At 57.3% G+C, this 22,278-nt stretch overlaps 5 protein-coding genes across 5 annotated transcripts; 2 read left to right on the forward strand and 3 right to left on the reverse strand.

The window, feature by feature from the left end:
- Positions 1–285: 285 nt before the first annotated feature.
- Positions 286–3,746, forward strand: GGS23DRAFT_546177 (aconitase family-domain-containing protein). The gene is made up of 4 exons (XM_051515014.1): positions 286–893; positions 987–1,018; positions 1,089–1,163; positions 1,235–3,746. The coding sequence occupies exons 1-4, from the start codon at positions 794–796 to the stop codon at positions 3,368–3,370; spliced, it is 2,343 nt and encodes a 780-aa protein (XP_051377266.1). The 5' UTR covers positions 286–793; the 3' UTR covers positions 3,371–3,746.
- Positions 3,747–4,782: 1,036 nt separating this feature from the next.
- On the reverse strand, positions 4,783–8,044 carry GGS23DRAFT_609241 (uncharacterized protein; the record flags this gene model as incomplete). The annotated part of the gene is made up of 3 exons (XM_051520256.1): positions 4,783–6,712; positions 6,772–7,854; positions 7,948–8,044. The coding sequence occupies 3 exons, from the start codon at positions 8,042–8,044 to the stop codon at positions 5,031–5,033; spliced, it is 2,862 nt and encodes a 953-aa protein (XP_051377267.1). The 3' UTR covers positions 4,783–5,030.
- Positions 8,045–11,098: 3,054 nt separating this feature from the next.
- Positions 11,099–16,058, reverse strand: GGS23DRAFT_36772 (uncharacterized protein). Its single transcript, XM_051513319.1, has 4 exons — positions 15,455–16,058; positions 15,305–15,395; positions 12,172–15,240; positions 11,099–12,116 (listed from the first exon to the last, which is right to left on the reverse strand). Exons 1-4 carry the CDS (start codon positions 15,628–15,630, stop codon positions 11,457–11,459), a joined length of 3,996 nt encoding a protein of 1,331 aa, XP_051377268.1. The 5' UTR covers positions 15,631–16,058; the 3' UTR covers positions 11,099–11,456.
- A 1,148-nt stretch (positions 16,059–17,206) lies between these two features.
- On the forward strand, positions 17,207–18,177 carry GGS23DRAFT_36865 (uncharacterized protein). The gene has a single exon (XM_051513330.1). It carries the CDS (start codon positions 17,382–17,384, stop codon positions 18,030–18,032), a length of 651 nt encoding a protein of 216 aa, XP_051377269.1. The 5' UTR covers positions 17,207–17,381; the 3' UTR covers positions 18,033–18,177.
- Positions 18,178–18,390: 213 nt separating this feature from the next.
- GGS23DRAFT_36837 (uncharacterized protein) lies at positions 18,391–21,257 on the reverse strand. The gene is made up of 7 exons (XM_051513328.1): positions 21,088–21,257; positions 20,884–21,025; positions 19,861–20,330; positions 19,447–19,810; positions 19,190–19,393; positions 18,996–19,137; positions 18,391–18,863 (listed from the first exon to the last, which is right to left on the reverse strand). The coding sequence occupies exons 1-7, from the start codon at positions 21,167–21,169 to the stop codon at positions 18,750–18,752; spliced, it is 1,518 nt and encodes a 505-aa protein (XP_051377270.1). The 5' UTR covers positions 21,170–21,257; the 3' UTR covers positions 18,391–18,749.
- Between the last annotated feature and the right edge of the window lie 1,021 nt (positions 21,258–22,278).

The following is a 22,278-nucleotide window of genomic DNA, read 5'->3' on the forward strand; positions in this document are numbered from 1 at the left end:
GCCCGCGGGCAGCTGGGCGCCTAATGCAATGTAGTGCCTACCTAGCACCAACAAGTGCGGTGTGCGCAGGCATGTAGCGGTACTAATGTAGGCGTGACGGGGGGCAGAAGGGGGGGGTCGGTAGTCTGGGGCCAATCAGGCGTGGCAAGATTCAAATCGAGGCCCCTTCGCACGCATCCCCGCTACCGGAGACCAGGCACGCATTGTCCGATCTTCGGCGGTAGCCAGAGCGAGAGCGAGCGAAAGAAGGAAAGAGGCAAGACGAAAGGCAAGAAAAAAAGAGAGAAAAAAAAGGAAAGAGGAAAGGGCGGAAGAACGCGAGCGTTACGAAGAGAGAGGAGGAGCAGCAGGCGAGGCCAAGCACGTACCTATAGAAACTAGATATACCGACCTGCCTAGGGCTTTTTTTGCCTGTCCAACCTCTTCACCCTCGTCCGCCTCCCCTCCTCCCACCCTCCCTACTCCCCCGAATACTACCCGGCTTCGTTGCTGGCTCGCCTCAAAGCCGGACCCGTCTCGGCCTCAGCTTGCTGCTGTCCGATACCTACATATTTAGCCTCTCCCCGCACTTAAAGCCATTCTCGCCCACCGAACTGCCTGCCTACTGATACACCCCCCCTGCCTTATCCCACACCTGCGCCTCGCCGTCGAGAAAAAAAAAAGAGCTCTCGTCGTGATATTTACCGCATCTCGTCGGGTCGAGATCGTTGCGTGCCAGCCTGCAGCTCCGGGGCACAGCCGTCGGCATTCTTGAGAGGTCGCGAGACAGAAGAAGAAGAACTCCGTCTCCAATATGCCCGTTGCCGAAGGTGTTCCGCAGACCTTGTACGACAAGATCCTAGCTGCCCATGTCGTAGATGAGAAGCTCGATGGCACGGTGCTGTTATATATCGGTAAGCGAGGCCAATTGGGGGCGGACGAGGGATGAGAGAGGTCTCGCGTACACGGTCGCCCCTATGCTAACTACGTCACCCCGCACGCTACAGACAGACACCTCGTCCACGAAGTCACGTCGCCTGTATGTGACACTGCGAATAAGCAAGCCCTGCATATGCGCTGGACCTTTTGAGAACTGACCTGAGCCACAGCAAGCCTTCGAGGGCTTGAAGAATGCCAAGCGCAAGGTGCGAAGGCCAGACTGCACCCTCGCTACCACAGACCACGTACGTCAAACCTTGTCTCCTCCAGGTCTCGCTCGGATCGCCGATTTGCGAATGCTGACCCCCGTTGCCAGAACGTCCCCACCACCTCGCGAAAAGGTATCAAGGATATTGCCACCTTCATCAAGGAGGACGACTCGCGCCTACAATGTACGACCCTCGAGGAAAACGTCAAGGACTTCGACATCACCTACTTCGGCCTGGGCGATAAGCGCCAGGGCATCGTCCACGTCATCGGCCCTGAGCAGGGCTTCACCCTCCCGGGCACCACCCTCGTCTGCGGCGACAGCCACACTTCTACGCATGGCGCGTTCGGTTGCTTTGCCATGGGCATCGGCACCAGCGAGGTCGAGCACGTCTTGGCTACCCAGTGCCTCATCACAAAGAGGAGCAAGAACATGAGGATACAGGTCAATGGCGAGCTCGCCCCCGGTGTGAGCTCCAAAGATGTCGTGCTCTACGCCATCGGTTTGATCGGGACCGCCGGCGGCACCGGCTCCGTCATCGAGTTCTGTGGCTCCGTCATTCGTAGCCTGAGCATGGAAGCCCGCATGTCTATCTGCAACATGGCTATCGAGGCTGGTGCTCGAGCTGGCATGGTTGCGCCTGACGACATTACCTTCGAATACCTCAAGGGGAAGCCGTTAGCGCCGGTCTACGGAACGCCGGGCTGGGAGCGCGCGATCAAGTACTGGCGTAGCCTTCACTCTGACCCCGGCGCCAAGTATGACATCGACGTTCAGATCGATGCCAAGGACATCGTCCCCACCGTGACCTGGGGCACAAGCCCCGAGGATGTCGTGCCGATTACTGGAAGCGTTCCCGACCCCGAGACGTTCAAGAGCGAGTCAAAGAAGGCAGCTGGCCGCAGGATGCTGGAGTACATGGGCCTCACCCCTGGTACCCCGATGCAAGATATCCCCGTCGACAAGGTCTTCATCGGTTCCTGCACGAACTCGCGAATCGAAGACCTTCGGGCCGCCGCGCAGGTCGTCAAGGGCAAGAAAAAGGCTGACAACGTCAAGCGTGCCATGATTGTTCCCGGCTCCGGGATAGTGAAGGGCCAAGCCGAGGCCGAGGGTCTCGACAAGATCTTCCTAGACGCCGGGTTTGAATGGAGGGAGGCTGGATGCAGCATGTGCCTGGGCATGAACCCCGATATCTTGGCCCCAAAGGAGCGATGCGCGAGCACGAGCAACCGAAACTTCGAGGGCAGACAAGGGGCCCAGAGCAGAACCCACCTCATGTCCCCGGTCATGGCCGCGGCGGCAGCCATTACTGGCAAGCTTTCCGACGTCCGGAAATTGACAGAGTACAAGGCTAGCCCACACATCGAAGCTTACAAACTCAATACCTCGACGCCGGGCAAGGCGCATGCCGATGAGGCCATCGAGGATGACGATACCGCTAGAGAAAGACTCGGGGACCAGCCCGAGGATTCCTCGCCTCAGGTCAACACGCTTGTCGCGGAGGCAACTGGATCTCAAGGTCTGCCGAAATTCCTTGTCCACAGGGGCATCGCCGCCCGCTTGGATCGACCCAACGTCGATACCGATGCCATCATTCCCAAGCAGTTCCTCAAGACCATCAAACGCACAGGCCTCGGAACCGCTCTCTTCCATGACTGGAGAACCAAGGAAGACGGGTCGCCGAACCCCGACTTCATCCTCAATCAGGAACCGTGGACGAAGGCCAAGATCTTGGTCTGCACGGGGGCCAACTTCGGCTGCGGAAGCTCCCGCGAGCACGCCCCCTGGGCGCTCAACGACTTTGGTATCCGGTGCGTCATCGCGCCATCTTTCGCCGACATCTTCTTCAACAATACGTTCAAGAACGGCATGCTACCCATCGCGATCAGGAACGCGACCGAGCTCGAGCGGATCGCGACAGAGGCGGGGGCAGGGCGGGAGATCGAGGTGGACCTGCCGAACCAGGTAATCCGTGATGCGGACGGCGTTGAGATCTGCCAGTTCGAGGTCGAGGAGTTCCGTAAACATTGCCTCGTCAACGGCCTCGACGACATCGGGCTCACGCTGCAGCTCGAGGATAAAATTGTCGAGTACGAGCGGCGCGTCTCAGCGAATACCCCTTGGGTCGATGGTACGGCCTACCTCAGGCGTAAGGGTCAGGGCGGCAAGCTTGCCGCGAAGGCGGTACCCGTCCCCACGACAAACCGTGGCCAGCCGCTGAAGGACCCCATCGACTGGTGAAGGAGTGGGAACCGAAGAGGGAAAAGTTTTAAGAAAAAAAGGCGAGACAGAGGAAAGTGGAAGGGGGCCCATGTACGTGCTGTGACATCGTGCCGGTTGGCGTTTGTAGGGTGATTTTCATCTACGTACAGGTGGGGTGGCGGCTAGCAAACTACGAGGCAACGTGGTACTTGTTGTCTTGCTTTGCATAGTGGATGAAGGCGATTTACTGGTATGGTGGCTAGGTAGGTAGGTTTGTTCATGTCGCGTGCGCGCACATCATCAGAAGTTTTAAGGTCGGAGGTTGAAGTCGGACGTCGAAACCTGGCGATTTCGAGAGTCGGATCAGTCAAGTACCAGCCAATACATATACACACTTTCACGGCTGGGATCCTAATATCCGGGGCTGAATTTCCCATTGCTTTTTTTGTGCTGTGCTGACTCGCATCATCTACGTGCTTCCGGTGAACCCAAGCGTTGTTGGGAGGCCTAGGTAAGGGGGCGCGATCCGCGTCGACTGGGATTGTGAGGTCCCCCGCCCCCCCCCCTTTCAGTCTTGGTGTGATGGCTTTGATTACAAGGGTAGACGGACTGGGTAGAGATGAAGAATAGGTCGCCTCGCCCCGTGCCGCTGGGTAGACAACCTAGAGAGTGAGAATAAGGGGGAGAAGGAAGACGGGCAGTCCTAGGGAAGGAAGAGGGATGGAAAGGGGTTTCTCTCGGGGTGACGAGGGTGGGTTAGTTACGCAGCGGCATCGTGGGCGCGCACGCACGCACGCAGTCAACAGTATGTATTATTGCAAAGGTTCAAAAGCAACTCGTAACGGCAGCAGCAGCAGACATCCGTGCTGGATATACCTCCCTCCGTCTCTTCCTCTCCGCCTTTCTCTCTCTCCCTGCCATCATCGTGCAGCGGGGGCCCGCTGCCGGGAAAGGGGAGAGTTGGGGGGGGGGTTATCGACCAACCTATCCGCTCCTCGCACGCACCGACCGGGTGGGCATCCGGAGCTCGCCGGTACCGCGGGGTTGGCGCGTTGCGATAAACTAGAGCAACACGGGGTAGAAGAGGAAAAAGGTCGTTATCTCGTCTCGTCGCGTCTCGAGCCGAGCGCGGCCGCCTACGAACCGACCGCCCGCGCAACCCTCCCTGGTATCAACCGCGCCGCAAGATCCCAGCATGTCTAGCCGCCAAGCCCATAAAACCAGACCGATCCTCCTCACTCTCCCAACCTCCAAGACTCTCCCTCTCCCTCTCTCTCTCTCTCTCTCTCTCCATGGGTATCTCAACTTTCGCCATCGTGGGCGCGCAATGCTCACGATAATATCCCTCCCGAACCGAATGCCGTCTCCCGGCCCAAAAAGCCAGGTCTGCTGCAATCAAAAGCCACCCCTGCTACAGACAGAGAACCCTCGCAACCATCCCGGCCCGAGCTGTTCCAACGGCCCCGCCTATCACCAACAGGTTACAGACGCCGTGACCACCAACCTTTTGCGTTCTCGTATATCTTCTTAACCCACGTGCCGCTAATTTGCGATGTTTGCGTATATAGGCCAACTATCAAGCGCCTCGCGCCACGCTTGCGCGGCCCGCTCAGATGCTCCCTCACCGGCGCCCGTGTCCGAAGTCGGTATGTCCCTCGGCGTAAAAGGGCTTGTACTCACACCCGCTCACCAGGTAGTCCTATCTAACCTCGTCTCTGAACGTCATGAATTCGCGGAGCTTGGCCTGATGGTCTGCGAAAGCATTGGCCCATTGCGTTCGAACGGCCTGGTCCTGCTCGAGTTCTTGGAGGTACTCTTTCGCGCCGTCGCCTTGTGCCGTCGCGTCAAGCCAAGCCGATCCGCGTTGTTGGCGGCGGAGCACAAAATGCTCCTGGCGCGTAGAGAAATGACGCATGATTTTCGTGTTGAAGTTCTCCCACTTCTCCATATACTGATAGAAATCCTGGGCGTACTTGCGGAAATTTGCGTGGTTCGAACGGTATCCGACAGACGTCTGAGGGAGACGTGGGGCCACCGGCGGCGTGGGGAAGCTGAGTGGCACGAACTTGGGCAGCTGCTCTCTCTCCAACGGGATCTGCTCCGAGGGTCGGCTCGGGAAGGGCAATGTCGACTTTAGGTCGCCAAGGTCCTTGAGGCCGGTGGGAGCTGAGGCGGCGAACGGTGCCACGTTGTTGAAGTCGGAGAACGTGGTGCGGAAGTCTTCGGAATCCTCCGAGCCGCCGTGCTGGGCGACGAAGGGGGTTGGCGCGGGAATTGACGCTGCGGCAGCGTGGTCCTGGGTGGGATTTCCGTCTCGAGTTGGACTCGGAGGCTTGGGATGTACGCCATTGACATCGCCTGCCCTCCATTCTTCTCTGTGGGGCTCGACAGGAATCTTGCGAGCATCATTGGCATGGGAAGCCTTCGGAGTACCATCGACCTTTTGCGAAGGCGGCGTATCGATGTCCATGGCCGTTGAGCTGTCGGCACTGGTCGGCACGGTGCCCGAGGGCGGCGGGGTTTTCTCTGGCCGGCCTTCGTTCAGTTCGTCGTCCACCAATCCTGCCGAACCTGCAGTCATCTTGACAGGCCTGGATTTCTTAGCGTTGGCGCGACGGGTCGGCGAATTCGATGTGCTACGAGGGGGCTGGGGCTCAAAGTGCTGCGATCCTATCTTGTCGCTCCATTCGCCTGCCGAGAACCCCTGCTGGGTAGCGTTGGCAAAGTTCTCCTGCATCGATGGCATGCGTTCTGGCTGGGCAGGTCGGGGCTTTGCCGTCTGTCGGCGATTGATCCGGTTGCGCGACGGTGCCCGCGCTTTGGTAGGCGTCACCGGCTCGCCTGCTGAGGTCGTGCCTGCGCTAAACTTCCAGTCATCCGGATGTTCGTCCTCGACGAATTTGGTGTTGATATTATCAGCACTGTGCCCGGAGAGTCCGTCCATGTCAGTACCTCCGTTAGATATGTTGCTTCCGACCGGGATGTTGAAGCTAGAATGGGGCGCATCGTTAGTACGGTATTCGGTTTTGGTTCTCTTAGCTGAAGAAATAGGGACATGGGCAGCCCCATCGGTTGCCTCGAATGCACTCTTGTCCACTTTCTTTCCGTCAATGAGCCAATCGAGATCGTTCCGCTGCATTTTCTCGAAGAGCGATAGAGAGGGCTTATGCTTGACTCCTCCACTCGAAGGGTCATCAGGCTTGTAATCAGAGAAGTGAGGAAGCCAGCCCGGCTGCCGGGACGCAAAAGAGGGTGCACGTCCGGCCTCCGGTCTGGTAGCCTGGCTTTTGGGATGGGCCGAGGTAGAGGGGTTCGTAGACGGCGGTGCATACAATGAGGGGCCTTTATTGGCCTCGCTTGAACCTCCAGCTGCAGTCGAGACTAGTTATTATCACAAGATCAGTATGCTACGCGGCGCGGTGGGGACTAGAGGGCCATACACTTCGCTCCATCTGTAGACGCGGTCGTGGTTGTCGAGGGATTGCCAGCTGTTGCTGGCCGAGCTGGTTGGGCAGTGCTGCCGTTCACTCCCGGCTTGGTCTTTTGTCGATCGCCAAGCCGCGTCTGGAAAGCGGTGCTATTGTTGGGCGTCCTTCGGCCGCCCGGTTTTGTCGAATCCTCGGAGCCTCCGTCGTTGCTTGAGCTTCTCGGAGTACTGGAGCTTCGCTGGCGTGATGCCGGGAACGCGCCGGGCATATTTGGTCTTCGAGGTGACCGCGTACTCGTAGAACGGTCCACTCCGGGTCCGTCATCAAACAGACTCGTCTTCTCGCCGCCAGGCGTATGGTACGGGGTGCTATGGCGCGAGTCCCCGAAGTTCTCGCGAAATTGCGAGAGTGGATCCTTAGGAATTGAGGTGGTAGGATGGGAAGTCGGAGCAGGTTGTGTCGGATCCGGACTCGGGTCATTAAAGATGTTAGAGTGCGTTCGAGTTGTGAAGTAGTTCTTGCTGGTAACGGGGGGTTCGTCAGCCACGCCCGGCGAGCGCGGGACGAAGCCGGTTCTCCTGCTGCCAAAGGACGCCTCTGCCTTCTGTTGCTGATAGGCTGTTCGAGGCGGGACAGCCTCCGAGTCGGATGATTTCGTATCCCTGGCTGCGGATGTAGGTGCCCGGCCGGGAGCCTGAGGCGGCGCTCGCCGGGTAGAGGAAGATCTCATGTTATCCCAGGCGTCGGCGTAGCTCTTACGCGCTTGGGGGTCATCTCTAGGCGTTGGCTTGGATGCTCGAGGTATATTGTTGGTGAAGCTAGCGTAGCGCTGAGCACCAGAGTGAGGGCGATTCGAAGCTGTCTGAGCGGGCTGTCTCGTGGGAGGTGGTTGATACTCCTTGCCAAAATCCTGCCACGGGTTGCCCCGAACGCCCGACGCTTTAGGGAAGCGCGAGCTGTATATCTTGCGGGCCTCATCGTACTGGCGTCTTAGGGTGTCGTCTGTCAAAATCTCCTGAGCTGACTGGATTACTTGGAATTTTGAGTTCACTTCGGCTTCTCTGCCCGGGTTTCGGTCGGGGTGGTACTTGAGGGCTGATGCGGGGAGAAGGAGGGAAAAAGCAGGCGGTTAGCTAGGAACAAATCGAGGGGGTAACTCGACGATGAGGAGAACTCGGATCAACTTGCCCAGTTTTCTAAATTGCTTCTTGATCTCCTCTGCGGAGGCATTTGCAGAGACCTCCAGGTCCGAATAGTAGTCGCGGGTCTTGTCCCACTTCGGCATGATGGCGGCGCTAGCAAGGGAAGTCAAGAGCTGGAGAAGCGGATGCTCGATATGCAGCAGAAGGACGGTCTCCTCCAAACTGTCATTCCAACGATGGCCCTAGCGGACAGCGGCAGTACAGCCGCAAGCAGATGTGTTAAGGACCCGAGGGAGACGAGGCCGGAGAGGGGATAAGCGGATGTGATGTGGTATGTTGTGATGGGCGTGTTGGATGAGGTGGGGGACGAGGTGGAAACGGGCGAGGGTTTGTTGTTGTTGGCGTTGACGACGCAAGCGAGCGGGCACGGCTGAGGGTGTGTGTCTTGGTGGGGAGAGGAGGAAACGATGAGGTCAGAGGAAGAAGGGCAAACTGAACGGGAATGCTGCGGCGAGCCAAAAGAGGGCGATAGAAAAGAGAGAAGATGTCTAAGTATCTGTGCTCAGGTGGCAGCGCCTCAGCCAGAAATTGCCAACCGGAAAAATGTTGGAGTTGTCCAGGCAGCGGTTGCGAGGAGAAGGGAGATGAGATGCTGGATGAAAATGGGTTAAAAACTCGGTCGTGTTGACTTTTGTGTTTCTCCCGTGCCGCTGGCAGGTTGTCGGGGTAAGAGGATGGGGTATTAAGAACGGACAGAAAGGGCATAAGGCAAGGCAACCCAGGGCGGGGTACCTGCCTAAGTGTCGAAGCCTGCCTCTAGGAGGTTAGGTACCTGTAGGGTACCTAGAGTAGGAGGTACCTACCTATGAAGTACCTACCGACTTCGCACCTAGATACGTACAGGCACCTAACCCAGTGGCATACTTGCAATAGCTACCTCTACTGCGTACAGGTACACGCTGCGTGGTAATTACCCACTTGGTACCCATCTCTCTCGGCCATCCGCTGCGAATACATGGACCTGCGGACGTCTGCTCGTGCGTGTGCGAAAGTCGTGAGCGCAATGCGTGTCTACATGTAGGCACTCGTATCGGCGCTAATAGTGACGGGATGAATTGTACCGGGCAGTGCGGGGGCTAGCCGGATTCGATCAATCCATTGTACCTAGCCACCTCTACGCCCCTACGTTAAGGTACCTTAGTAGGTACCTACATACCTGCCTACAGGTACCTCCTGCACCTTTAGGAGGTAGTAGGAGTCAGTAAGGGACCTCACGTGCTTACGACAGAAGGACGCTTGAGTACCTCCTATTAACCTAGGAGATAAGGAGGTAGGTAGGGGTAAATGTATCTAAATTCCCGTACATGAGATGGAAGGTAGGGACACAGTCGACGTAACGAGGCACTCCCTAAATAGGTATATTATTGTATAGTGTGCCTTACTTGTTCTCCTCGCCTCTCAGCCGCCAGGGGGCGGTTAGGACTATGAGTACCTATATTTACACTTGGCCTGCGCGAATGGGGATGCTGCATTCTATCCCGTTCACCTTAGGTACCTACGTAACCTACTCCGCATGGCTAACAGCGGATAGAAGGATACGATGGTAGGGGATACCTACCTAAGTAGTTATACCTATCTATGAGTACACGCAACGGTGCCCCTCCCCTGCACCCTGAATGGATCCGAACCCCCCCCTCCTAGGCGCATGTCATCAGATGCAGCATATGCAGGTCATCCAGTGAGCTTATATAGGTAGCAGGTAGGCGAGGTAGGTTACCTCCTACCTGCTAAGGTACCCGTCCCATCCATGTACATACGCACAAGGTCTGGACCAGGTACCCGCCCTGCGAATATGTGCGCATTCGGTACTGCAGCGTGCCTACCTGCCTACCTACCTACCTACCTAGGTACCTACATTACCCTCCTACCTCACAACCCCTGCCACGAGACGAGAAATGACATCACCGTATTCTTGGTGGCTCGACTGCGACGGCGTCCTGCTATCCTGCGATCAGCCCTAGACACGGCGAGCGATGCGAGAGGAGGGTCCCGGGGAGTGAGTGTATATACCTACCTACCTAGGTAGGCAGGTAGGTAGGTAGGTGCCTGGTATCTTTAGCAGGCTTCGCAGATCGACCTCTACCTAGGTGCCTGAGGTAATTTTGGATAAATGCGAACCAACCCAACATCGTAATATCTGTGCTAATATTCCTAAACCTCCTAACCTCCGATGCATCCCTCCTGTGCACAGCACAGAAATACTACCTGAGGTCCTTCGGGACCTGGCCTACCTCCTTAGGCGCCTACCTAGGTGCCTAGGCGCGTCGCAGCCCCCAGGCGCTGACCGGCTTGCCATCCAACCTTACCGCTGCGACGGCTTCCGGCTCACCAACCCGTCGTAACCGTAGTAAACGCGAGGTACACCGTGTGCCGTGATAAACGGTCCCGACCTGTCAGCGCCTGACTTCTAGCATGTGAGGTCCGAACCCGCTCCCCCACCTGGCTGCCGCTGCTCATCCCCTTTGCCGCCTCGAACACGTCGTGGCTTGCTTTCCAGGTCCAGGCCCGCGTGCCAGCGCATACCTCCTGCTCATACGCACATGCGGAACAGAGATGATAAGGAGTCACTTGACCGTGTCGCATCTCGATACGCACCCGCACGCCGTCTTGGGACCGAATGCCCGCGCCCCGTTCTATTAATGCTGGGCATGCTGGGCGTGCAGATATTTACGTTGTCGCGAATCTAGAATACCACCTTAAAAACCCCCTCTCTGCACCGCGTCTCGAGGTCGTCACTACTGACCCTCCGCGCGAGTTGGCCGGCGGGCACCAGCATTAGCCTGCATCCCGAACGATCGGTTCCCTTGCGATGTGCGTGTGTATGTGCGTGTGTATGTGCGTGCGTGTATCGCGTGTGTGTACGTCGGGGTGGTCTCCATTCATTCCTTCCTAACGCCGTCGCCAACGCAGGCTGCCGTCCTGTTGCCCGATAGGGAGACCCTCCGATGCCAGCGAGAGTATAGATACAGAATACGCGCAACCCTCGTGGATTGCGCTACGCGCATACTCTGTGCCTTGCTACATGCGTATTTCAATATAACTGGATGGGGACGCTGGGGAGGGGCCTACGAAAACGTCACGGCGCATCTGGCCACTGCGAAATGCCCTCGTCGTCGTGAGCAGACACGCATATACATGTCACCAGACAGATGGAACCGAGCACTGCCGTCACACCTTGCGAGTCGTCGACTACCTCTGAACGGTCTCGGTCGAGGCCTGCCTGTATTTCGCCAGAGCCCTAATACACCTCTCCCATTTTATGTCGCCTTGTATGCTGATAGGTAATAGGTAATGATGACACGCCGTAGTACTACAAAACTCCGTATAACTCCCTCGTAGCTGCGCCCGCCTGCGTCCTGGCCCAGACGAAACCAAAAACACCTGTCTGATGCAACAATTGCTGTAGCCGGTCCCCGACCCCGTTACCCACCAGCTTTTCTCGCCGGTCCATCTTCCAACCCCTCCCCCCCCGGGCCTCGAATCTCGACGCCGCCATCACTCCCTCCTCGCGCTACGCTCATAATCTATAACCGTTTGGTAGGACCAGCCGCCGTCCCGCCTGATCTGGTCTCTGGCGGCCATGTCCTTGCGGATATCCTCCTCCGTCAGCCTATCCGAACCACTCCAGTTCGCGCTCGAAGTCCTAGCACGGAACTTGTGGAACCGGTCCTTGCTCTTGGCGAACACTTCCTCCATGTTCAGCGGCGCCGGTACCCCGAACACTTGCATGGGATCCTGAGTTTCCTGCCTGACGAGTGCCTTCCTAAGGTTTGGCGAGTCGGCCCAAGAGGCGATCGCATCTCTGACCCCGTCATCGTCGTCGTCATCGTCGTCGTCGTCGTCCGTGTTGATCTCCGGCAACTCGATCGAGTCGCCATTCTGGAATCGCGGCGACGATCGAGTCGCCGACTTGACGGTGGACTTGGCAACTGCCCCTCCTTGAGGCCGAGCGGGCGTCTTGTACGACGATCCGGCGGTGCTCGGGTTGGGAGCGAAGGGGATGGGTGCCTTGGAGACCTGAGTCATGTCTAGTGGGTGAGCTGTCTTGAGTTGGCTGTTGTGCTGGCTGGTCACGGTAGCCTTAAACAGGTCTCTGTTATTATTCAAAGAAGCACTGGCGTATCCCGAAGGGAAAAGCGACTTGACCGGCATATCCTAGTGGCTCGTTAGTTTCCTCATTACGGCTTGTTTCGGGATATTTTCGACTTACCTTTTTGTAGCCACCCGACGGTCGGACGGGTGCTCCCTTCAGGTTTGGCTGTTTTTCTACTTCCATGCCGTCGTCCATCTCATCTGACATACGCATTCGCTTCGGATCCTTCGGCTGATAGCCGTTAGCACCACGAGCGGTAGCTTGATATGAGGCATTATCGTCGTTGGGTTCCTGCTGAAGAGGTCGTTTTGTGTTCGCCTTGGAGGCGGTCGACAGCACAGCGTTGACCGGGCGCCCGGTGTCCTCCTGAGGGCGCTGAGTAGTCAAACGAGAGGGCGGTCGAGGAGCACCGATTTCAGACCGACTGTAGTCGGGTGGCCCGTTCGGTTGGCTCCGCACGGCTGGCGGAGGCGCTCTCGTTTGCTTCGCTTTCTCCAGCATTGCCTGCCGTTGTGCGTTCTTCTTCGCATCTGCTTGCTTCCGCTCTTCCTCTTTCTGTCTCTCAGCCTCCGCCTTCCGCTGCTGCTCTTGGCGTCTCTCTTCTTCCTGCATGGCTGTCCTCTTCCGCTCTAACTCTGCCTTGGCATCACGCTTGCGTTGCGCCTCGCGCTCTTCCTGCTCCTTTCTTCGAGCTGCAGCATCGAGCGCTTTCGGCCTCCCTAACGATGATGTAGAGCTCTTGAGGCTCTGAAGCGAGGGCTTCGTTTGCAATGCCGGCTGGCTAGCCTTGCCTTTGGGTTGAGGCTGGGAAAGCGTCTCATGGAGGTTCGACGAGAGAGTGCTGTTAGAAGGGTGGAATTGAGGATGCTGCGATCCCGTGTTGACTCGAATGACGGTGGGTGCCTGCTTCGGTTTGGCTACCGGCTCCTTGGCCGGTCGAATGGGACGCTTGATCTCCCGGCCCTTGGTGGCTGAAGCAGGTGCGAGAGGACGAGCGGCCGATGGCGGTGGCATGATACTCGGTGCATCCGTCATATCGATATCCGCCTGCGTCTCGTCTGAATAGACCGTAGCCGCTGTTCTCTTATCTGCCGTCGGCTGTTTCTTGATTCTCCGCGGACTGACTCGGGTTGGCTTCGTATTCCCCGGGGTTTGTACCGCCATCCTCTTCTCCTGGTCCCTTTGTGCAGCAACTTGCTTCTCCATCGCGGCGGCCTTCTCTTGTTCCTCGCTAAACACTCGAGCCTTCTCACGCTCCTTCTCGCGGGCCTTTTCTAGTTTCTCCATCTGCTCAGCCATCAGGCGTGCCTCTTTAGCCTCTTTCTCCTTCCGCTTCTCCTCAGCTTTCTCGCGCTCGGTTGAGGCCCTGGTCTTTCTGCCTTCGGCGCGCGTCGGGCTAGGCGCGCACACCGGAGCCTCCGTGTCGGCGGCATGACGTGACAGATCCGGATATAAAGGATGCGCCTCCTTGCTCTTGGGGGAACTCTTAGGAGATGCAAATGTATCTGTGGGGGGGTCCCTGTGCAACCCTAGTCTGGCAGTCGATGGGGACAAGAGAGAGGTTTTTCCTTCGGCACTTATGGCAGCACTACTGGCCAACAGCCCCTTGGAACTCTTGAGGATCGATGACAACTTATTCTTCACCTGCTTTAACGGGCTATCTCTGAGGCTACGGGCCGGCGACTTCATAGGAGTAGAGGGTTGGTCCGCCTTAGAAACGGCAGCAAGAGCCGGGTTGGACACCGTAATAGTTTTCTTGAGACTGTCTCCTTCACTGTTCGTCAACCCTTTCAGAGGTAACACAGGAACCGATGCAGACTTGTGGTGGCTGAACGTGTTAGCCGACCTGTCTGACATGGGGGCGCGCTCGGGAGATCTGGATCGGCTCGTGCGCGGGCGAGCCTTAGGCACCATGATATCGCCGCCGCCAATAGTATCTTTTCCAGATACACCCTCCATCACGTCGGCAGAATGACTCTTGGGCAGCGCTGGCCGGGGGCTTCGCATGTCGGAAGCATCATCAGGCGGCCCCAGAGGTTGAATCCAGTCATCTTCGTCATCTGGGAATGCCCCTGGGGTTGTGGTCTTCTGCGGTGAAGGGAATGGCCTCGCCTGAGACTGCGGTGCTGCGGGCTGGGCAGTCAGGACATCCGGGATTGACTTTGATGGTCGTGAGACTTGCGGTTGCAATTGCCCCAGTTTGCTGATCTGGTCTTGCAGACGCTGGGTGTAGGTTTTGTTGTGTGCGAGTGCATCGGACTGCGACTGGAGTTCAGGGTCCTGACCAAAGGGATCCTCATCTGTATCCATATCGTCGTTCTCGTCGTCTGTAAGATCGTGCTTCGCATTCCCTAGACTTCTTCCCTCTGTGTGTCTGCTGTAGTAGCTGGTTCGGGTCTGTTCTAGGTGACTTGTCCGTGATGCCCGATTCCCTATGCTCTTATGGGTAATAGGCTCGCGTGCGGGTAGAGATGCAAAATTGAGGCTGCTCTTTCGCACAATGGGTCGAATCGGGCTTGAGCCATCAGACGGAGACCTTGATGGTTCCTCAGGCACTATCTCCATTTCTTCAGGCTCGGCTATCTGGTCCTCAGGAGCGGGCGATGTATGTTCGGCTTCCAAGGACTTCACGGGCGACGTGCTTTCTAGACTAGGTTTAGGTGATCGCAGAGGGGAGCCTGCAGGGGTAGTGCTCTCATGTGGCGGACCATTCCTGGTGGTAGGCGATGTTCCCGCCGCGACGTGAGCAGTGAAATACTGTGTGGAATGATCGCCAGTGGTCATATCAGGAGCAGGATTAGGTGAGTGACGGGTAGGACTATCATATTCGTGATGGTCAGAGGAGATTTGGAACGTAACATGATCGCTCGGCAAATCCGTGTGTGGGCTAAAGGGCTGCGTTGCTTCGTCGTCAACGAGAGCAGCATCATCTACGTCCATCGCGTCCTGGGATTGGCTTCCATGATAGCCAGAATCCACCATGGAGACTGGCGGCTTCGAGGCCGCGAGCACGGGCTTAGCAGGTGATGCGTGTCTCGAGGAGCTTGCTGGGCCCATCGGTTTGGGAGAAGACGGCTGGGGGTCCGCAGCAATCTCAATCTTGGGCGTGTTATGTCGATTAATACTAGGCATCGCAAAGGGATTCGGTGCTCCCTTGGGCGTAGCAGAGAAGAGATCAGAGAGCGGCTGGCGCATGGTCAGTAATACTGGGGGGAGAAAGCGGCTCTAAAGCTGCCCGGGATGGACTTACGACGCGTGCATCTCCCGCGTTGAGTTTCCGAGCAGTTCGAGGCGTCTTGCCTCGTAACTTGCCAGGGGTTTTGAAGACATCGGCAACATTGCTGCCGCAGGAGTTAGCGAGAAGGGAAACTCGAGGCTATTTCCAAGCGGGCGTGCATACATCTGGTTTTCGCTGAATACCTCAGCCATATGCTCGTTGAGCCAGTCGAAGTCGTTCCGAGCCGAGAATGAGAACTCGTCGACCTCTGACTGCACAATCTGCAGAGCAGAGGATCTCTCCTCCGAGATCCACGGCGCGGAGCCGACAGGCAGACGCGCTCGTCGTGCCGCGGCCATGGTAGGTTTTTTGGTCAAAAAGAACGCGTCAAATGTGCGCAGAATCGCGTAAAAATGAGGTCAAGGCGTAGCAGAGAAAGGTAGGGGGGTAGAGACAATCGATGCGCGTTCAACGAAGCATGGCTACCCGAAGCAATTCCAGAGCAGGTTGCAGTATGTTGGGGGGCGAGAGGTAGGAGCTGAGAGGTTGTCGACCGCGCGTAGACGAGTCTTGCCTGGCAAGTTGGAAGGTCAGTGCCGGGCTGGACGGGCAGGTAGGTTGGTGAATTTGGTGGATAGAAGTTGAAAAAGGCAGAGCTCTGTACGTAGAGAGAGGTAGAGACGAGACGAGGTAGGGCAAGGCAGGGCAAGGGACGGGATTGCGGGCGCGGGAGCGGAGAGAGGAACGGGAAATGGAAAAGAGGGAAGCAAAAGAGGGATTGGCGAGCGCCCATTGGCCAGCGCCGAATTCAGTGTAAACATAGGAGCTTGGGCCACTGCGGGTCAATGTGGGTTGTGCCTTCATTTATGAATCCTGATTACCTAACGCACCTGCATACCTGATTTACGAGTACTCCGTGTTCCATTCCGGCCTAAGAAGAGGTACCTCCTAAGGTACTAGGTGCCTAGAGGTAGGTACCTAAGGTACATACCCTACCTTACCTAAGAGAGGTATTTCCACCTCGCTCCCTCTCCCTCCCTCTCCCTATCTTTCTCTCCTCCCTCCCTCTCCCTCCCTCTCCCTATCTTTCTCTCCTCCCTCCCTATCTCTCTTCCCCTCGCGACATGCCGGTTTTAACATCTACGCATATCCTAATATCGCGATACCATCTGGCCATGGCCCTCTTCATTGAGATGCCCGACGTTGGTATTCACGGATACCCACTCCAGCCCCCCTCCCGCTATTCGCATCAGCGGTTGGGCGGCTTCGAAATTACAGATATCTTACAAGGAGAGATTCGGTAGCAATACCCCTCGGTAACCTAACGTAATGAACAGCCTTCATACACCCCAAGGAGTCGGGAGAAGCAGAGGGCAAAGCAGAACAGAGCAGGATGAAGATAAACGATGGAGGAGGGAGAATCTAGAAAATGAATAGATGGAGAGGGAGGGGAGAGAGAGGAAGTAACGAGGATGTTGAAGATAAAAGAGCCAGAGCAAAGCTCGAGCTATGTGTCTCTCCTCGTGAACTGCTACGCGGAACTTCCTCCTCCCCGTATAAGCCCTTTTCCGAAGCACTCTCGTGACCGAGTGCCCAGGGAAGAGACGGCCGTCGACGCCTCCATGTGCGTGGTTTATAGGGCAGCAAGCAGGGCTTGCCCCCTCCCCTTCTCAACCGAGCTATGTGTACGCGATGACCACCGCCAGAAATAGCATCGGGACAGCGGCACAGCGAAACTCCCCACTCCACTCTACTGCTCATCGCGGTGGGGGGGCGGAGAGGGGAGGGAGGGCGATTTGTTTCGGATTCTATAGGCGGACAAATGGGCAGGCGGTAGCGTTCTCGGGGCGTGCAGTGTGTGGCTAGCCCCAAGGGCCCCCCTTCATCACGCGGCCGCGCAGGCGATGCTTGTGATCCATATGGGAATACGAACGAGGGAGGGTCAGTAGGACCATATGGGAAGTGATCGGCCACGAGATCGATCTCCCAGATTTACGCGACAGTCGCGCGCATGCTGATATCTCTCTCGCTCTCTACTTGGAATATTATCTCCCTCTGTGGAAACGAAAGCCAGAAGGAGCAGCAGTAGCTCACAGACGCCGCCGCCGTCATGCTCTTGTCCTCCGCCCTCGCCCTCGCCCTCGCCCCCGGCGTCTCCGCCCGGCCTACCCGCGGCAGCGTCGACGTTGACTACGGGTCGCTGCGCTGCCCCGAGGATGGCGCGAGTACGCTGCCGACGCCGACCTACGGGATCGACGGGGCCGTCTTCGGGGTCTGCGCCCAGCTCGTGGTCGATGTGCCGTCGCACGCCCTCCTTGCTGCTATCCTCGACTTCCAGTCCTACGGCCGCTGGAACTCGTTCGTCGTCGACGTCGCCCTGCCCGCCAACGTCTCCGCCACCCCCGACGACCTCTACCCCGAAATGCCCATGCGCTTCACCTCGCGCGGCCTCCTCGGCAGCCTCAACACCACCAGCGCCGAGGTCCTCACTTACTTCTCCTCCCTCGCCTCCCCTCCCTCCTCGGTCCGGGACGCCTACCTCGTCGTCTGGCGCTACGACGACGGCATCGGCGGCATCGGCTCCCGCGCCGAGCACCCCAACGTCCTCGTCGACCTACGCAACGGCTCCACGCACCTCCTCTCCTACGAGACCTACTACTCCGGCTGGACCACCGGCGCCATCGCCCTGCTCAAGAAGCGGCTGCAGGCTGCGTTCGAGGCCCAGGCGCGCGACCTAAAGGCGTACGTTGAAGGAAGGTAACGATACTTCGCCTGGTGGAGCCGGAAGGAGGGTCTGGGGGCAAGGCGGGGAGAGGCGCTAAGCGCGTCTCCAAATCGAGTCGAGAAAGAAAAGGGGAGATAGGACTCGGCTTGAATATGTAGTTAGCCTGCTCTCCTGTATTCAGTTCCTTAAAGCACGGCGCCGACGGCCGGTTAGACTCTTCGTCTCTAGCTACCTACCCCAGGAGACAACGGAACAAGAAATGCCCGACACGAAGGAAAGCCACGTCGCAAAATCACGCAGAAGAGCAAATTATCCCCCCGGCGCAAAATGAGAGAGAGAGGAGAAGAGAAAATGAGGAGGAGCCAGGGCCGGGGCCCGTCGGGATCTTATACTGAGGATCGGAGCCGTCCCATCGTTCCTTCGCCGGACTCGACCGGCCGGATGACCATCACGTGGGCGCGAGTTCCAGCACCACTCCTTATGCGTATCGCGCGAGTCTGAACACGGCCCATCCCTACCTGGCCACACTACAGATCAGATTACGGTAGCCGGTCTCTCCGGCGACGCCGAATCACGAAATCAAGCAATCTCGGTGCAAGACGAATCTAGAGGCGCTTCTTTCGGCCGAGAAGCCTAGGGTGTGCGAGGATCCAGCGGTCCTGTATTGATATCTCGGAGGCATCAGAACGCCCCATGCAAAAGCCTATCTGCCGACCTGGGCATATGCGACGCCCACGTCTACCATGCATCAAGTCACCGTATCACTACAATTACCCTTAGGTCCCCAAGGGGGGTGTACCCCGTCAAATCCAACGCCAGCCGGTTTGCGAGAGCCCCCATACCGCGTGTAATGTGATCGAGAAACTCCTAATCCTCACGCCAGAGCCGGGTTGTTAGTCTCTAGGTCTGCGTAGTGAAGCGTAAGGGTTCGCTTGTGGAGAAATTGTCAGCACGGGACTTTTCGAAGATGGGAATCATTCGACCCAGGTCGGGACTTACGCGCTCCTTACGCCACTCGGCCGTGTTCCAAATGATGTAGTACCCTTCCTCGTGTTGCGTACTGAGGATTCGGGGATGCATGATCTCGTCCTTGGTCAACCATATCTTCAGCTTCTTGTGCCATCGCCAGGCGCGGCTGTACCTAGTGTAAGAGTCAGCACCAGGAGCTTCTCGACAAAGGTGGGTGCCCGTACAGTTCGTGTGCGGCCAAGTGCTGTTTGATGTCCCCGGGACAGCTGTAGAATATCCACATCAATGTCTCCTCGTTGAAGTTGCTGATCTTGTTCTCTAGAGGCTGTACGTTGTTCACGTTATAGCACTCTGGCAGACGATATTCGGGAATGGCTGGTCGCGGCGGAACGTCGCTGAAGTAGGAGAATATTTGCGTCGATATCAGACTAGAATTTATTAGCACGAGGATTCCAATACGAGATAGCAATAGGAAAATTACCCGGGTGCCGAGAAATCTATACCGAACGAGCTGGGATCCACCCCCATAACCGCAGCATTGTAGTCGGGATAGTTGTTCATTAACGTACGCAGACCTTTGATTCCCCATCGGTCGATGGGAGCCATGCCTGCTAGGGGGTCGTGCACAGCCGGGGATTGATCCTCTTTCTGCTCGGTCGTCTTGCTCGAGGTAGCCTCGTTACTGCCAATTGCTCCGTGGGGATTTCGTCCGTCAGCCGAAGGACTCGGGTCTTGAGGGGATGACTGGGAAGCCAGATTTTCTTCTCGGAAACCGGGTGGTTTTTGCCGGCCTTCTTCGCTAGCTCCGGTTCCGACATTTCGGGTATCTTGAGGTCTTGAGGCACCTACGAATCGGTCAGCACGAGACAGCATGGACATCGCTCGACATATATACCTGGCGCAGCGGATCCGTCCGGGGAACGAACGTCGGACGTTCGAGTGTTGGCGGACAACGCGTTCAGCAGGCCGTTGCCCGATCTAGAACCTTGCAAGGAACTAGGAGTGGCGCTGCCCTGAGCACTGAAGCTGAGTGATGACATTAGATTAGAGCCACGTTCCTGGCCAATCTCGCCGTTGCCGTTTCGATGACTATTGTTACTCAGAGGCGGGAATTCGTCAATGCTGCTGGGTTGAGGTTGGGAGGACTGGGCCACGTTGGATTGGTTGCTAAACCTATATTGGCCTTGGCCGGAACCCATTCGTGAAGGGGAGAAGAAGTCTTCCTGTTGCGATGGTTGAGAGGACAGAGGGGTAGGTTGATTTCTTTGTATCGCCCCACCCATCGATCTCGATCCCGCAGTTGACCATGAAGGGGAGCTTGCGGCTGGTAGCTGGGAAGTATTTCCCAGCGACGGAAAGTCGCTACTAGAAAAATCAGCCATCTGTCATAATAGAGAACCAGTATGGAGAAGAGGAGGTTGGGGTGAGGTGTCATGTTTTAGAAAGATGAGTATAGCAGGATATAGAACGCCATTGTAACGATTCATTACCGCTCAAGAGAGAAGGGGGGTTCATTGCTTCCTGAAGCAGCCGTGGAAGCCTCTGCAGAAGCCTCTGGGGTTGGCTCAGCTGCAGGTTTAGCAGCGACAGTGGCATACGGCAACCCTTTCGACACCTTGGAGGCTGGAGCTGTGGCTGGTTGGTTTCGGGTCTTGTGTGAAAGTTTGGGTTTCCTAGCCTTTGACTTGGGAGCCATGGTCTCTGGTGTCCTGATCACGATGGCGAGGCTGGAATGAAGGAAACAGAGGGTCCAGATGAGGTGGAGTAAAGTCGAGGCTGAGGAATATTCACACGAAATACAGTGGCCAGAACAACGGCAGTCTATCGGATGGCAAATCCATATAAAAGGGAGAGGGTGGGGGAAAGGGGGGACAAACAAACGGTATATAAATATTGTTTTAAGAAAAACACAACCTACGAGAGATCAAGGGGTGTCGCTGGTTGTGAACCACTCAGGCTCTGAGCAAAACTGAGGTTGCCCCCAAGTTGGCCAGACGATCCCCGAAGACCAGCAGCACCCATAGGTACAGCACCAAATGCCCACACAGCACTATTATTCGCTTTGCCGCCGAGACGAGTTATCAGCTTCAGGCCCAAGCACCCGGACGGCGCGCAACCATACCTATTTTCCCATTTGGTAACCTAGTCGATACCGTCCTGCCTGGTTGCTGTGATTGTTGCTGGCTGCCGAATCCAGTCGGCATCCCTCGAAGGGTTTGCGGTACGGCTCCTGGGGACGTCCACCATTAGCCAAAGTTATAGACGTCGTCGGCAACATGACGAGGAGGAGGCGGAGGAGGAGGCGGGGGAGCAGGGCGGGGGATCGGATGGATCGCATCAAGGGGTTCCGTCGATCGGCCGTGTATACGTATAGCATCCGAAGCGCGACAAGCACACGCGACCTCTCCTCAGCGGCCGGGGCGAGGCTGAAGACTTCGCGAGAAGGCTGAAGGCGGAGGGACGAGGAGAAGGCCCCTTCGGAAGCGGTGTCTACTGCCCCGGGGCAGCCAATGGCCCGCGTGGCGGCCGGTGCTGCGCGTCGCAGAGCATAGCGAGGTGGCCCAGGGAGATCGGGTATTCGAGACGGCACGCGCGACAAGGCGAAATCGGTCGACGTTACGATGGAAAGCAAACAGGCGGGGCACGCGAGGCAGAGGGAGGGAGAGGGTCAGCAACTACCTGGTCGGTTCATGACTACGATGCCGAGACAGAGATGTTCCGGCGTGGACTCTCGAGGGGGGGGAAGAGGCTCTCGATGGATCAAGTCGTCGGGGGGTCGGAGAGGATATCGTGCGAGGGGGCCGTCTGGGTGGTGAGCGAGGTTGTACTCTGCGAAATGGCAATGGAGATTTAGGCAAGTAGAAGCTTTGCGATCGCTGAAAGGCAAGCTGGAGACCCCGTCCTACGAGACCGCCCGCTAGACCTAAGCGCGTTAGTCCTGCATCTCCCCATCACTACGTGCACACCGCATCTGCCTCGCTAGGCTAGGGGGTGGCTAGAGGCGGATAGACGCACACCTCGCGCCGTAAGACGTGATACATACGTAGGCGCCTTGGGTACTTCGCCCAAAACTGGAATGCACGCAGCCTCTGATGCTCACAGCTCCATGTCCAGGTACCTCCACGGTTTCCCGATGTACCTTGCACGATACATGCCAAAATTACACCCTGGCACAGCCACCAGCCTTGCGACCACCAACCCTGACCCGAACACTTTACGGTGGCCTACCCAGAGGTACTGCCTACGTGCCTATAATAGGTACCGGAGGCCGGCCGGCATGTGATGCAATGATGCAAAGACTCCGTTCCTCAGC

This window comes from Durotheca rogersii (genome assembly GCF_024521655.1).
Source record: "Durotheca rogersii strain YMJ 92031201 chromosome Unknown GGS23scaffold_1, whole genome shotgun sequence".
Taxonomy (NCBI): Eukaryota; Fungi; Ascomycota; class Sordariomycetes; order Xylariales; family Xylariaceae; genus Durotheca; species Durotheca rogersii.